Raw genomic sequence first — 17,294 nt, forward strand, 5'->3', positions numbered from 1 at the left:
GTGCGATAATCCTCACTAACCCGCCCCCTAATCCAATAATGAAGCATGACATGTTTAATATGTGTAAGGACACATATTGTGTTAAGATAACCAATAGTTGAAGACAAGCAAAGATTCAAGAAAAACATGAGGTGCAAACTCAACCAAGATAATGAGCCGATTAATACTCTTCCGAACATAAGAACAAGACATACGCCTGATGTTTTAAGTGGTGGACTAGTGGTTGGGTCGGGTCAAGTCTAGCTGAATTTTTCCGGATGGATCCAGTACGAACTCTTCCTTCTCATATAACTTTTGAATTTTTCCAAGCCTTTGAAATATCTTTGCGCGAATATCGTACGGTAAACGAATGTCAAATTTCAAACGAATACAAGTCTAGCCCACCGCCTTCTTTCCTCCTCTCTTCGCATTTCCAACATCGTTTTCACGTGTCATGTACATGCATTCGGGGAAAAATAAAGCCCAGAAAAAGAATAACGACAAGGCACATGCCAAACCGTTCTTCCTTTTCTCCCTCTATAAAAGCCACTAGACCAACTCTCCAAAACCTCATCACACCCAAGTCTTAATAACCATTGTCTTAAGCAAGTGTTGTCTACATACACCATTCTCTCTTTCAAGAACACCCCAGAAACGATCACCACCCACCATCATCATGTTGAAGACACAGCTTCATCAATCCCCACCTGCCTCCCCAACCTTGGTCCCTTTAAGCAAGCCATCTGGCCAAGCCAATGGCGGGATCGCAATTTTTCCGGCGCAGTCTGAACTTGCACTCCAAAAGAGAACCGGAAGCGCTCGAGTGGGGCTTTCATCGAGTACAATCGATGCTGTTGCCAGCCCGAGCACCATCGAGAAGTCTCTGTCGGTTAAAGCGGTAGTGAAAGTGAAACCAAGCGCCGGTGGGTTCTTCTCAGAACTAGGGATAAGCGGAGGGCTCGATACGATTACTGATTTGATGGGGAAAACGCTCCTCTTGGAGCTTGTTAGTGCAGAGCTTGACTACAGTAAGTATTAAGCATTCAATTTTGAACTTGAAATTGTTAACACAACTTGTAACAGAAAGCAGGGCGAGAAATAGGCTGAATTTGATTGAAACGTGTTCTTCTGCTTTTTGAAAATTTTGCTATGTTCACAATTTGACTTATATTTGAAGTGAAACATTTGAAGTTTCTCAAAGTTCAAAAAAAGCGATATTCAGAATTATATACGAATTTTTACCCTTTTTTTTTTAAAAATAGTCATTTTGGGTTTGAAGAAAAAGTCACAAAATTAGATAAGTTGTTTATGACTTGCAACGAACAAGGATGTCTGATTGTATAATTAATAACCATTCCCTATATAAATTCTCCGTGGACGTAGGTTTGTACTAAAAGATCTGATGCATGCTATCCAATTTAGCACTCTATATGTGAGATATAACATGTTAATGAAGGTGTAATTTCTTGTCTTGTTATTAAGCCACAGATATATAGATATATATCATGATCTTTGCCAGAAAAAAGTATTTGCGAGTATCGCACAGAATATATGTGCAATCAAAAACTAAAATTGACGATAAAAGCATGAATTTTCCCCATATTTATCATGGTTCAGCCCAAAATAAGATTCCAAGGCATCATATAGACCATATGGATTTTAATCCTTACGCTTGTTATGCTCGACCTTCCACGTAAAAAAGGGAGGAGAGAGAGAGAGAGAGAGAGGCTATCTCTTGCCAGAAATATTCAGCTCCAAGCCCCCAATTCGACGATCTTTCCTTAGATTCGTCGCATTTACTGTTCATGGCTTAATTTCGGCTTCCTAACACGAAATCCTAGCCCTCCCGTAGTGTGCGAGAGCCAACTGTAATTTCGTTCCTGCTATGATGTTGAAGATTATAACACGGTCTTGAACTTCGTTTACAGAGACGGGACAAGAGAAGGAGACCATAAAAGGATATGCGTACAAGAAGGGCCAGAACGAGGAGGAGGTTACTTACGAGTGCAAGTTCGAGGTTGGAGAGGAGTTCGGAGAGGTCGGGGCGATCTTCGTGGAGAATGAGCACCACAAGGAGATGTACCTCAAGGACATCATCCTCGATGGGTTCGTTGGCGGTCCTCTTAATATCACATGTAACTCATGGGTTCACTCCAAGTACGATAACCCGCAAAAGAGGATTTTCTTCACCAATAAGGTTAGTTAGATCATGCCAATAGCTACATGGCTTCCTATCTAGGGTTTTCCTCATTTTTCATGAGGTTAGTACACATATTAAAAGATCAGTACTATTAGGGTTATGACTTATTACACATATTGAAAATTAGGGGTTTTACGCGCGCACATATATATTTGTGTTGATGCACTTGAAGGCACTTAAGAGGAGAGGATTATAAAATAAACAAGAGTATTTGTGCAGAGATAGAGTGAATCAACCAGGTTACGTGTCATGAAACGCAAGTTACTCGCGATTAATTAGCTATAATCTCCAAACATAGTACAACTCTTGGTTGACATTGATTCTTGAATTGACACTGAAGCGACCGGTGAAACTAAGGTACAATGCATGTGGATGAAAAGCATTTGAGTTCATATAAATCTTTTGACCCTCTCGCCCTCACAGTGTCCTTTTCAAAAAGAATCAAAAACAGCACGTGAAATCGGTGCCCTATTCGTCGGCCGGTCATGTATTGCGCATTGATTTCATAGGACTTGATTTTCACACCAAAACCTCAGAAGCAAGTTCAATTATCACTGTCTGAATTATGAGTATTACTTAGATGGGTTTTATTTGGAGCTTGACGGCTTTCGTTGCACGCTATTGCGCCGCAGTGCTATTTACCGGCCGAAACACCGAGTGGGCTGAGGAGGCTGAGAGAGGAGGAGCTGGCGATCCTGCGAGGGAACGGCCAAGGCGAGAGAAAGTCGTACGAGAGGATATACGATTACGACGTGTACAATGACCTGGGGAATCCCGATAGCGACGTAGATAAGAAGAGGCCGGTGCTTGGCGGCAAAGAGCTCCCGTACCCTAGACGATGCCGGACCGGGCGCCGTCAGAGCAAGACCGGTGAGTTGAGAAATTATTGTTACTCCTTCATAACAATGATCAACCCAACAAAACTTTGGATAAGCCATTCGTCCCAACAAATGAATTGAACATTCTACCAAAAAAAAAAAAAAAAACAAATGAATTGAACATTCACATATAATACCGAGCAGATCCACAGTCGGAATCGAGGAGCGGGAGCATATATGTGCCACGAGACGAACAGTTCTCGACGATAAAGGAATTGACATTCTCGGCAAAGACAGTGTACTCGGTGGTACACGCACTGGTGCCGTCGCTCGAGACAGCAATAGTCGACTCCGACCTGGGGTTCCCCTACTTCACCGCCATCGACGAGCTCTTCAACGAAGGCGTCAACTTGCCCCCGTTGCAGAAGCAAGGTTTCCTCAAGGACCTCTTCCCTCGGCTCGTCAAAACCGTCACCGATGCCTCCGAGGATGTCTTGCGCTTTGAAACCCCTGAAACCATGATCCGTAAGCAAACTCCCGTTCCCTCTCCCTCTCTCATTCTCTCTTTAGGAAAATACATTATTAGTCAATCATAGGACACTAAATTTATATTATTACTTACTATATGTCTCCAAGATTTTTATAATAATTAGCTATGTTGTTGCACTCTGCAGGAGACAGATTTTTTTGGTTTAGTGACGAAGAGTTTGCTCGTCAAACGCTAGCGGGAATTAACCCCTATGCGATCCAGTTGGTCACGGTAATAATTATTATACACATTTCAACCATATAATTTGCTCACATACAATTAATTTAGTTTATGGAGACTAAAATTATTTGACATCACCATGTTGGGTATATGCTTTCTATAAATAATTGGTATTAAAATATGTATTTAGGAATGGCCCTTGATGAGCGAGCTTGACCCTAAGATCTACGGTCCACCTGAATCGGCCATCACGAAAGAGATTATCGAAAGGGAAATCAAGGGCTTTATGACACTAAATGAGGTACGAGGATACTCCCTCGACAAAGTATCTTTTAATACAACCTATCTACACTCTTGGGCCAAGCATAAACCTAAATTCAACGGCCCCAATTAATGAAATTTGACTTGAACCCCACCTTTTCGGTTTGGCTCAATTCCATTTTGTGCAGGCTATACAGCAAAAGAAGCTGTTCATGCTAGACTACCACGACCTGTTCCTACCATACGTGAACAAAGTGAGGCAGCTCAAGGGAACAACCTTGTATGGGTCGAGAACGCTCTTCTTCCTGACCCCAGATGAGACGTTGAAGCCACTCGCCATCGAGCTGACGCGGCCGCCGACTGACGATGGGAAGCCTCAATGGAAGCAGGTGTTCATCCCCTCGTGCCACTCCACCAGCATGTGGCTCTGGCGGCTCGCCAAGGCACATGTCCTCGCCCACGACTCTGGATACCACCAGCTCGTCAGCCACTGGTAACAAAATAATTTGATAATTACTTTTCGACAAGCAAAATTTTAAAAAAAAAAAAATCATAGATCTATTAAGTAGAAGTATACTAGTGATGAAACAGGCTAATCAAATTTTCAAGAGAGAAGAATATAGCTTTAAAAGTTGTTTTCCACACATGGAGACACACATAGGATTGTGAGATCTAAGTATGTTGATAATTTTGTAATTGTTATATGATTTGCGTGTAAAGCGCGATGTTATTACACGACGTACCTATTTGCATAAATGCTGATGGTGTAATTGATGTATCTATGGTTTCAACTTTTGCAGGTTGCGGACTCATTGTGCCACGGAGCCTTACATAATAGCGACAAATCGGCAACTGAGCGAGATGCACCCGATCTACAAGCTGCTACACCCACACTTCCGGTACACGATGGAGATCAATGCGCTGGCTCGCGGGTATCTGATCAATGGCGACGGCATCATCGAGACCACCTTCTCTCCCGGCAAGTACTCCATGGAGCTCAGCGCCGTCGCCTATGACAAGCAGTGGCAATTCGACTTGCAAGGCTTGCCCAATGACTTGATTAGCAGGTATTGCACATCAATTAAAATTAGGGAAAGAGAAAAATATAATAATTGTTGACGCTCGGAGTGTCTAGAACAAATTAGTTTTATGAAAACCGAATCGCGTTTCTGATTTTGTCAATGCTTGCCAGGGGTTTGGCAGTAAAGGACCCAACGGCACCCTATGGCCTCAAGCTAGCGATCGAGGACTACCCCTTCGCCAACGATGGCCTCCTCTTGTGGGTCACCATCAAGGAGTGGGTCACCAACTACGTCAATCACTATTACCCCGACCCGAGCCGCATTGCGTCTGACGAGGAGCTCCACTCCTGGTGGACCGAGATCCGGACCATCGGCCATGGCGACAAGAAAGACTCCCCTGGGTGGCCTGACCTCAAGACCCCGTCCGACCTCATCCACATTGTCACCACCATGGTCTGGGTTGCCTCAGGCCACCATGCTGCCGTCAACTTCGGCCAGTACACCTACGGTGGCTACTTCCCTAACCGGCCCACCATTGCGCGAACCAAGATGCCCGTCGAGGACCCGACAGAAGGAGAGCTCAAGATGTTTTGGGACAAGCCTGAGGTCACGCTCCTCACATGCTTCCCATCGCAGATACAAGCGACCAAGGTGATGGCAATCCTCGACGTGTTGTCAAATCACTCGCCGGATGAGGAGTACCTGGGGCAAGATCCGGAACCAGCATGGAAGGAGGAGCCGGTGATAAACGCGGCGTTCGAGAGGTTCCATGGGAGGCTGAAGGAGCTCGAGGGCGTCATTGACGCAAGGAACACCGACCAAAGGTTTAAGAATCGGAGTGGAGCCGGGATCGTGCCGTATGAGCTCTTGAAGCCGTTCTCCAAGCCCGGCGTGACAGGGAAGGGAGTTCCATACAGCATTTCCATCTGAGCAAATGACATTCTTGTTTGCAGAGAGAAAACTTCCCCTTCTATTTTGTAGAATCCTAATTTGTGGACAACATTTTTTTAATTTCATGATCTAATGTGCCGTGTTACTAATATCTATGTAATTATGATTAAAGGATTCATTTCAGTTCTAGTCCTCTATCAATTGCCAAAAAATAAATAAATAAAAAGTGACGATGTGCATAAAACGTAATCTTTACTACAATCTACATCTATCTTCTTCATAAATACCAAATTGCACTACTGTTTTACACACTAGTGCAGAATCTAAAATCTCGGGTAAATGGTCAGTTCATAGATTTGCTAAACATGCTTCTCAGCCACCAGTGAGAAAGAAGGGGCATGCACTTCCTGCATGCAAATTGATGAGGGTAAAAATTTAATAGATTAGATGGAATTATTAATACCAACATCACACGAGTCTAGTTCCCATGCACTCTTAGATAAGGCAAGTTCCTGTCAACATATTTAGTTTTGGGCCAACTAAAATATATTAATTATTTTACACCACACTAATTCTCTAATACGGGACTCTCCTGACATAACTCACACGTACATTTCAACGAAAGCTAATTGCCCAGAATTTGACCACTACAAATAAAAAGGTGAGGATTAAAATCAGGCAAGTCATCCATAACCAAACATCTAGAATTTTTTTTTGCCTAAACATTTTTCTCTCTTTTTTCTCAAACTCCTAGTCACTTAAGCATCGGAGAGTCTTACTAAGAAAATCTTAGGAGACTTTCTTGTTTTTGGTGCACAATGGTACAATGTAAAGGAGGATCAATCTGGTTTGAAGCTCATCAACATAAATCCTTTTCTTGTACTTTTACATGAAACATAATCAATAAAAAAAATTATTTCCACAAGTAAACTTGAGATTATACCATGAGTGTGCTTAATAAGGTGCTATTTGCTTCACGAATTTTATTTTTTTTATTAGAAAACATTTTCTAATGTTTGGATCACTTAGAAAAATGAGTTCATAAAACATATTTTCATAGTCAACAAAAAACCTATACTTGGATTTAGGAAAATGACTTCCTCTTTAAAAATCAAAATTCAATTTCCAAAATATGAGTAGATATAAGTGTTTGCACCAGAGTTTTCACACTTGGGCATGAAAACCCTAATGCTTGTGCCACAGGACACCCGTGCTATTGCCCAAGTCCCAGGACCATGCTCAAGTACTCAATTACTATGCCCAAGTTACAATGCTTGGGCCTAGGCTAATTGAGACTGAGCTAGGTGCCTTGGCTATCACGCTCGGTCCATAAAGGATTGGCTCAAGACCACAATGCCCATGGTTGGATGTCCAACTCCCATGGCAATGTAATCAATGCTAGGGCCCATGTCTCTTAAGGCTAGCTTGAGACGCTAGTGCCCATGCTTAGGTCCCTAGTCACCATGCATGAGAGCCCGATGCCTATGGCCAAATCCCTAGCAGCCACATCCTAGTATTATGTCTAAATATTTAATGTAGAGAGAGGTGAATAGGTGAATAATCAAAACTTAATGTATTATTATAGAATTATTCAAGTGAAGTTTGATATGTGAACAATTATATCTATATAAGAGTAAACTGACGATATAAAGTGCATTATGTTACTATTAGATAAATATGGAAATGAGTAGCAAAAAAAGAAAAGAGAAGATAGTGAGTGAGTATCTTATTATCTTTATAGTGGTTTGACTAAGATCAAGTCTATGTTCACTCTCCTACACTAATAATAGCCACCAACAGATGAGAATCCACTAGTAGTATTTTGAGAGGTTCTAACATTGCTTGCTACTTTCACCCGAAATTGATAAATCACACTACCAAATCCCAAGCACTACTACATCTCGCACAATTCTCTGAAGAGATTAAAATCAATGAAAAACACTCTTAGTAAATGAAATTCTCTCTCAATAAGTCAACAGGAGTATAAGTACCAAACATTAAAGTTTTCTCAGTTTGTAGTTGCTCTTATGATTCATGTCTTCTTTCATATACGTTGATCTTTTTATGTAGTCTTTAATATCCAAACTAACCAATGTATATTCTTCAAGATGATCAATTTGGCAATTAAAGATAAACAACATGATCATCGGGAGATCTGGTCGTCCACACAATTAAATCTTCCTAAAAATGGTGTAGTTTCCACAAACAAAGTTGCTTATATTTGTCGCGACCTCTCTTTTCAACGCTCACAAGCATGCAGAGACTAATGGCTTGCTAACTATTAGGCTTAGCCCGAGCTCTCCTATGCCCATCAATTCACAACTTATAGTTTGAGTTTTTAACTTGTATGTTAATTTCAAATAGGAGTCTCTACTAATCGATTTATGGTGGGTTGATTAAAAACCCAAATAAAACACTAAGAGAAATATTTTACTTCTACACAATCAGAGAAACTAAGATCGGGACTTGCTCATACCAGTTAATCAATTAATGTCCTTTAAGTATCTAACCTTGTTTAAACACTGATGTTTGACTTTTTTGGATTTTTCAAAGATTTTTCATGCATTTGGTTTTAGGCTTTTTCTGAGTTTTTGGAAAATGTAGACTTTTTGAGATTTTTCTAATTTTTAGAAAAAATAAAGTTTTTTCTGACAATTTAATCAAAATAATAACAAAACAAGAAGCTGACCCGGGTGGGTGAGACCCGCGAGCTGGCCCAACTGGGACGGGCCTGACCACACCCGGGATGCACCTTCGGGGGCTGGACGCGAGGCCCTCCTCCGACTCTTTTTTTACTTTACTCTTTTATTCCTGCCTTTGATTTTTCCTTTTATCTCTCTCTTTTCCTTGTCTTGACTTTTCTCCCCACTACATACGCCAGCTTAGTGAAAATTGAAAAAGAGAGAGACCCATTTTGTCTTTGTCCACTTTGTCTTTATTCTTTTTTAACTTTTCTTTCTTTTCTCTCTCTCTCTCTCTCTCTCTCTCTCTCTCTCTGCACGTTGTGACAAACTAAAAAATAAACTCCATCTTTTGTACTCCATGAACCAAGAGACAATAGATAGACCCTTTCTATTTTAAAAATTACTTCCAACTTGTTTTCTTTTCATTTTTTTCCCGTTTTCTTTCTCTTCTACTCTTCACCTTTCTCTCCCTGCATCTCTCGGGTTTCTCATTCTTTCGCACGAATGGCCGAAACGTTGCCGACCTCACCTTTCCCGATGACCGCCAGTTCAAACGTAAAAATAAGACTCAGACTTAATTAATTAAAAAAGCAAAGAAAAAGGGCTTAAGAACGAGGGTGCCGCGTCCAGCTACCACCGCCACACTCCAACCTCGCCGGGCAAGAATCAGTCGCTTGTGGAACATGGTGCATGCCGATAATAACCATGAAACGAAGCAGACTGAGCAAAAGATGTATGTGGAAATCTACCAAAACGTATTCGACAAACCACGAACACCAAGAATGAATGTATATATCTCAACCGGGCATTTCAACAAGCACATAAGGCGCATTGGCGGGGGGTTAGAGACGAGGACAACAAGCTCGAATTCAAGCCGTGATTTAAAGCCAACGACACCTGAGACCTTGCGACGCAATTCGCACCGAGATGAGGTCGGAGACTCACCCGGCCCGAACGACGGCGGCTCGGCCGACGAGCCCGTAACAGAGTACAAAAACAAGGTACTACAGGTGTTTGGTTGAAGGAGCCCTACCCGGCTTGGTGACGTCAAACGGCGGAAGAGCTGGACAGATCGGGCTACGTCTGCACGCCTTGTTCGTCTCCTAGCCGAGATCCTTGGGAAACTGACCTCAAACCAAAAAAAGAAAAAGAGACAAACCCGAACAGAACCTACCATAGCTTTTGACGCAAACAAAGCGTGACGACAACCAGCAACTTTCCCCTACAGTCCACCCTTACTCGCAACTCTCAAGTATTTCTCTAGCTTGCTTACTCTCAAGCCTCCCTTGATGTCTCTCCGGGGAAGTTCTCTGAGCTTGCTGTCTGCTTCAACTGAGCTCACAACCTGCCTATTTATAGGCGAGGAGGGTCCGGTCAACGAGGAGCTCTGGCCGTTGGTCCTTGGCTCGCCGACCGGACTCTCTCTTGGCCGAACCGGTGTCCCATCCCTTCTTCTTCGCAGAGGCTTGCTTGGCATTGAAAGCGGGCATTGATGGAGCCTGCGAGACATTCTCTCCTTCGCCTGTCCATCCTTCTCTCTCTACTATAGGTAGACTGCGCCTGTCTCCTCTTCTGTGCACGTTGTGTCCAGAGTGTGGAGGGAAGGAGGAAGAAGAGGAGAGGGCCGTGCCGGGCCACGAAGTAAGCAAGGTTAGGGCGAGATGAACCTTGGGCCCGTGCAGTAAAGAGAAAAGGGGCTGGGATCAGGCTAGCCCCCAGAGCCAATGTTTATTTTTTTTTAATATAGTTATCCGAAAATAGGATAAAATAAGGGAAAATAAAAATAGAAAATAAAACTTAGTAAATTGCAAATAATAACTATGACCGAGGTGATGCTAAAATCATTTTTGTTATGGCAAAATTGGTCCCTAATTTTCTATACAATTTTTATCATTAATACTTAACCAAAATTTAGTTGTCAACAATATTAGAAAATATGCTTTGCACCACAGTGATTGATGATGAATTGGATTCTCCGTTGCATATCTCTTCCAAAGTTCCAAGCAGTGGCTTGTTGTAAATATTCCATAAGACTTAGATTGATAGTGAAGGGTATATGTATGAGTCTTCAAATCAGAATGTGTCATCATGTGATATGCACATTCTTCTTGGGTGATATAGGGAGCTACTCATATCATTGATCCATGAGTTTGTGTAAGCTTCATGATGGTAGTTGACTTATGTACAATTTTCCATCTAATCTAAGTAAATTGGTGGTTAGGGCTTCATAGAATAGTTCACCTTGTGGTACCTCCAAGTCTCCTTGAACTTCCCATTCCGTGGACTTATTTACCCTCCATTAAGGTCCTTATAACCTTTGCTAGTCTTTCCACTTTGTATTTTGGAACAAGTCAATAATGATAGAACATACTTATATCAATGTTACTTGAAACAAAGACAACGCCTACATTTATCAAGTAGCAACACAAATTAAAATGTTTTGTCAATTCGAAATATCACGAGAGGTTTTTTCAATACTGGATACTTGGCTCCCATAACCTAGTCATTGGTGCAAAGCCCTAAGTCCATCTAGATTGGGCTTATGTAGATTAAGGCCGTGCTTTGGTCCTTTGAGGCAAGGCCCAAGATCGTAGTGCTTTTACCCAAGCCCTTGATGGTCATGTCAAGTAATTTGGCTCCCATTGATGGCTCCAATGACAGTGAGAAAGAAATACAATTTGAAAATGAAGTAGAATCTAAACAAGGTCTGGCTCGGAGCAAACTCCAATTTTATGGTGAAGTTCAAGAAGCCAAGGTATAAGAAGAACAAAGAGAATGCAAATATCCAAGACATAATGTTATCCAAATCGATAATCAGAGTAGCTATAGCAAAGGATCAAGCTCGATGCTATTATGGAGCTTGAGAGATATGAGGCCTCGAGCTCGACACAGTGGGATAGGTTGAGTAGTCCAAATCTAGGGCTCGAGCTTAATGCCACAGTGGAGCTCAAGGTCATCTAGCTTGGTCAATAGCTTGCAGCTGTTGAGCTCGACAACAAATAGAGAAGGGGGAAGGGCACGTGGCATAGACATAGACATCGACAACTATATGATATGGCCATCAATAACTAAATAAAATTGATATTGACAAGAAATAAAAGATGTTCAACAAGTATCATAAGTCACTAATAAAAGTTACACAAAATCAGTTATTTTGAAATTTGGTGAAATGTTGGGTAAAAAAGAAATAGTACACATCGATCAATGATGTCAAATAGAGGGGCTAGCATCGAACGACGTTTGAACGACTTAATGGCGTTGAAAGTTGTAACTTATTAATGATAATGATTGCCACAGCATAAATAGCGCACCAGGATTCTTATACAATGTGTGCTTGTAACTATACTTGAGTGATAATTATTTGTGGTGGGTCATAAATACTCATGATATTCACTCTAAAAGGATCAACTCAAGCACAAATTCGAAATGTGTTTAATCAATGTATTAATTGCATGTCTTTTCATCTACAGTGTTTATTTATCATTTCCTTTTAAGTAAATTTGTTTTCTTTGCATTGTTTCTCACTTTAAAAGCTAGACCTTTTCCTATCCAAAAACATCGCACAGCACATTTCCACACAAAAACCTAAGAATCAACTCTGTGAAGGGTCTTTTCACCAATTGGGTAATATACCACGTAAATGATCAGTGAAAATTAGATAAATGTTAACAATTTCGGACAATAATTAATTAGAATGACTATATTAGAATTTCACATAAAATTTTAAAATTATATCGGAACAATTAAAATGTTTAGCACTATAAAATTTAGGGCTGCATTTGTAATTTTCCCATCAAAGCACGCTAACTCTCTACAGCCGAGCAAAAATGCAAAGCCTTCATCTAAACGCAGCAGCACGCCCCTAATTTCACCTTGGATTTCTCATTTATGTCGTGTGTTGGGTGGTGGCCCAACAAAACGTGTGCAAACAATCGTGAGATCGCAATCCTTTTGCGTAGAAAAGTTGTTTGGCTCTTTCGAGACTTCTAGCCAAACACGCGATAACAACGGTTAAAAAAAAAAAGAAAGGCGTGGCTTTGACTCAGCAACGCTGTCCGGAAATGATTCCTTGTGCACACCGAACGGTACTATCGATAATTTAAAGAGTGTATCTTTAGAGATAATTGCTCGTGTAGCTCACGAAATTCTTCACTTAGTTTTTGACCGAGACAAAAAAAAAAACCCCAAAAACCAAGGCTTCACCGAAAAAGGTTTTATAGAGCCGCCCATATGCAACTCGTGCTACCCAACATGCAACTCCGTGCACACGTTTAGATTTTGGCCAGCTATTTTTTCACCGCTTCCGTCTTTTGGTCTGCAGATAAAGCAGTCAGTCCAAATTCTGACGTCATGATCATCCCATGCACTGTTCTTATTCTACCAAAAAATAAAAATTGTAAAACCGTAATCATATCTAATGCAAACGACCTTAGACTAACGCATTAATTGGAAATTAATGCGATTCATTCTCATCTAATTCCCTATGAGTAGACCCTAATGGGTAGGTCGGGTTGGGTTTGTATCGGGTCATAAATGGTCTTACCCAAATCGACCCATTTAACATGTTTATGACTAAATCACTGGGATTCGCCCCCAGTGGCTACTCTTCCAACATGGAAGGAGGAGATGAGGGGTTCAAATCCCTACATTCTCAGGGAGAAATGGGATGGTGATGCCTAAGTTTCATGGGTGGGTTTCGACTCCCACGCCCTGCAAGAAGCATGACAAAAGTCTGAAAGTGAGTGTAGTGTAGGAATAGAGTAGGACTGACAAAAAAAAAAATGTTTATGACTCATTTACTGCAATACAAAATTTTTGACCCATACCCAACTCGACCTATACTTGACCCATATCTAACCCATTTAACTAAACTTAATAAATTTGACAAAAAAAAAAAATAAACTTAAGAAAGCTTATTTCATATATATATATATATATATATATATATATATATATATATATATTATTTTTTAAAAAATGATATTGCTAAAATATTTTTATACAACACAAATTTAATAGATAATTTTTATATATTTTAAAATAAAATCGAATTTTAATTATATTTTATTTTAAAAATTTAAATTTAAATTATTTTTATTTTTTAAATATAATTTTTGTTTTTTTCTTTTTTGTTCTTCTTCTTCTTTGGCTAGCCGCTGGACATGACAACAGCTGGCGACCGGCCATAGGCGAGCCTCGAGCTCGCTTGGCTCGCCGACACCAACAAGCTCGAGGCTCACCAACGTCAGGCAAGCTTGAGGTCTCGCTGGATCTGGCGAGGCTCGAGCCTCGCTGAGCATCAGCAAGGCCTCCACCTCACCAAATTTGGTGAGCTTGAGGCTCAACTAGCCGATCGCCGGCTATCACCATACCGACCACCTGAGGAAGAAGAAAGAAAGAAATATATATATATATATATATGAAATTTTGGTTTTTATAAAAAAAAAATATTTGCAAAGTTAAAGAGTGAAGAGGAAGATGGTGAGGTTTTGATTGAAAATAGATTCTAGATCCAATCCATTTAAGACTCACTTAAAACTCACTTAGGATCTATCGAACAAAATCTTTAATTGTTAAACCCATTTAATTATTTTTTATCAAAAAATAAATGACCAATTTTGCCACCTCTACTTATGGGTTTCTCGGCCATAATTTTCTTTTCAAGTCCGAAATCCTTTGAATCAGCAATGAAAGCACAATAAGCAAATTCCTGCATACTTCTATCCAAAAAAAAAAAAAAAAAATTATGTACGCATTCATGAATCAGTACAGCAATCGGGTGGATCCCATTGACCACCGCCAGTTCTTTGATTCTTTGCATCGATTTTCTTCCTAACCTTTCTCCCGCGATTGGTGAGGATGTCCAGGGCCCCACCCAAGCCAGAAAGTGGCCTTAAGAAAAAAGCAGGGCAAAAGAGAAGAAAAGAAAAGAAAATGTAAATTTAAATTTAATAAAAAATTCAAAAAATTATCAAAAGCTATTTCCGTCAATGTTAGTCGTGTTAGGTAAAATAGCTAGAGACCGTGTCAACGATTTTTTTTGTCAAAATTAGTCAAATAGAATCAATTGAAAAAAATGTGATTGAATTGAAAAAAATTTAATAGGTTTAGGATATTTTAGACAATTTTTCGAATAGTCGGCCAATGCCAATTGTGACCTTGTATAGCAATCGGGTGGATTGGAGTGGAAAGAAGAATGACATACCACGTTGTTAATGAACCTACAGAATTGTATATAAAGTGCTTATAAACCCATACTCAAGCGATGTGGGATATATTAATGTCCCCAAGTGCATGTTGGATTAAGAATGGCATGTGGAATTAAAAAAGCCGAGGCACATGAATACATGAAATAAATTGGAGTAGAACTGGCTTTTAAATTATTTTAGAAAGTCTAATTCAAAAACTTTAGTTAACATATAAATAGAGATCACGCGTATAAAAAGATATGGAAATCCTAATAGAGTGATTTAAGATAAATGATGACCATCATTTATCAACCGAGAGAAAAGCGCACGTAAATGATGACCATCATGCCACAAACAGTTTGACTGCCCGTTTCCAACAGTGTGCTTGATGCAGCTGAAACTTTTTAAGCATATTGTTGGAGATTTTCACGTGGTGGGTCCTCCACATGTCCGGTGGGAATCACTACGAAGTGAATAGTTTCAAAAATAAGATGTTCGATTTTTATTTTCCATTAGCTCTTTGAACCCAAAAAAAACTAATTTTGTTTCGCATGGTTCACGTTTGCATGGGAAGCACGTGATACATGGTCCGAAATTTGAAAATCCAAGACACTCCATTTTCGTTTAATTGACGTACTTTTCTATTTAGCCATTATTCCCTTAAGAACAAAGGATCTCATATCGCTTAAACGGAAAACCTAAGATTTAGATTATGAATTTTAAAAGTAGGAATGGTATTTGATATGTGAGTGCAAATCTATGTTTTTTTTTTTTTTTTGGTAATAAGTGCAAATCTATGTTTTTTGTACTTAAAATCAATTTCTTCATATAAGAAGACTTCACCCATCTAAAGTCTGTAAAAATCCCTTATTCAAGTGATGTGAAATAAAACTTTAATTCATATGATATTATTCTTTAACGGTATCCTAAAAAGTGCTAACGCTATCCCCAGAGCCCCCTATAGAGACATGGCACCTTTCGTATCAACTCTTACTTGTGTACAGGACTAAAAAAGTTTAATGGCTCCGATCCATGTGGATCACCTTACAAGATATTCTCCATATTTACATATGGGACTTTACTTATGGCTACATTGAGTAATTTGAAAAATATTTATTGAAAAATGATCGCTTTCAATGCTTAGAAAAACAAAAAAGCGATAAAAAATTTCATCGTCCATCAAAATTGTTGTCAATAATGAAAATATTTAATTAATTAATTAATTATTATAAATATCAATCACTTCCGAGGAAAAGTTTTCTAAATTACTCATTTTTCGCGAATTAAATGGAGCCTATGAATCAATTGAGAAAATCTCTCCTGTTTGATTTGAAACTTACGATGTCCCAAGTGTCTCCCATTTAAATCGCATGAATTGTAACGGTCTTGATCTTTCTCCAGGGATTGTCCACCATGATGACGAAAGTAGTGGATATGCATTACATCGGAACGTGTCGTCGAACTTTGAAAAGCAAATCATGGATACGCACGAATTCATACTCCATTCAACCTTTTACCTTCATTCGCAATCAAAAGAGAATTCATTTGAAATTTCAATGCCAATCCATTACTAAAATTCTCAACCACACGTAGAGCCAGCCAACTAGTTTGACCCTTATATAAGAGTCTATAGATGGAAACCCTCTCAATATCACGACTCAAAAGATGCACAAAAATGGCCTAGATCCATGCCGGGACATACACAGAAAAAAAAAAAAGGTATGTGCAAAAATAAATAAATAAATAAATAAATATCTTTGTGAGGGTGAGATGACAAAACTTTACGTGAAATGTCCTAAATTATAACGTATACCTAATAACTACACCAAGCAACCTAAAGAGCGATGATTTCCACTAACTTGGCCTCCTATTCCAACAATGAAAGCATGACACATTTAATAAGTACAAGAACGCCTATCGTGTCAAGAGGACTAATAGTCTCAAAGACAAGCAATGATTCAAGAACCTAAGTCGTCCTCATTAAAGATTCTCAACTAGCAAAGCACGAGGTACTACCTTAGCTAAGATAATGAGCCGATTATTATTCTTCCAAACATAAGAACGAGACATGTGCCTCGATGGTTCAAGTGGTGGAGTACAAGTGGTTGGGTCTGGTCAAGTATAGCTGAAGTTTTCTGGGCGGATCCAATATGCTCTCTTCCTTGACAAATAATTTTTTGATTTTTTTTTCCAAGCCTTTTAAACATCTTTTCACGAATACGTCACGGTCACGAAAAGTCAAAATTCAAATTAATACAGGTCCAGTGCACCGTCTCACCTCCTCTCCTATTCACATTTCCTGCTTCATTTTCACGTGCCATGTCAGGTACATGCATTTAGGGCAAAATAAAGCCCAGAAAAAAGATCAATAATAAAGCACGTGCCGAACTGTTCTTCCTCCTCCTCTCCTATAAAAACCACTACACCAACTCTCCAAAACCCCATCATACAGAAGTCTCAGTAACCATTGTCTTAAGCAATTGTTGTCTACACCATTCTCCCTTTCAAGAACACACCAGAAACGATCATCACCTCCATCATC

General features: G+C 39.8%; 1 protein-coding gene across 1 annotated transcript; it reads left to right on the plus strand.

Annotated features, from left to right (window-relative positions):
- The first annotated feature begins 655 nt into the window (after window positions 1-655).
- On the plus strand, window positions 656-5,919 carry LOC139885138 (linoleate 13S-lipoxygenase 2-1, chloroplastic-like). Its single transcript, XM_071869084.1, has 9 exons — window positions 656-1,007; window positions 1,908-2,176; window positions 2,812-3,049; window positions 3,202-3,522; window positions 3,672-3,757; window positions 3,897-4,007; window positions 4,156-4,460; window positions 4,768-5,034; window positions 5,160-5,919. Exons 1-9 carry the CDS (start codon window positions 656-658, stop codon window positions 5,917-5,919), a joined length of 2,709 nt encoding a protein of 902 aa, XP_071725185.1.
- Window positions 5,920-17,294: the final 11,375 nt, after the last annotated feature.

This window comes from Rutidosis leptorrhynchoides, unplaced genomic scaffold, assembly GCF_046630445.1.
Source record: "Rutidosis leptorrhynchoides isolate AG116_Rl617_1_P2 unplaced genomic scaffold, CSIRO_AGI_Rlap_v1 contig81, whole genome shotgun sequence".
NCBI lineage: Eukaryota > Viridiplantae > Streptophyta > Magnoliopsida > Asterales > Asteraceae > Rutidosis > Rutidosis leptorrhynchoides.

Coding starts and splice junctions, on each gene's coding strand:
- LOC139885138 (XM_071869084.1), top strand. CDS start 656: ATGTTGAAGACACAGCTTCATCAATCCCCACCTGCCTCCCCAACCTTG. Junction 3,523..3,671: donor AACCCCTGAAACCATGATCC/GTAAGCAAACTC, acceptor TGCACTCTGCAG/GAGACAGATTTTTTTGGTTT. Junction 3,758..3,896: donor ATGCGATCCAGTTGGTCACG/GTAATAATTATT, acceptor ATATGTATTTAG/GAATGGCCCTTGATGAGCGA.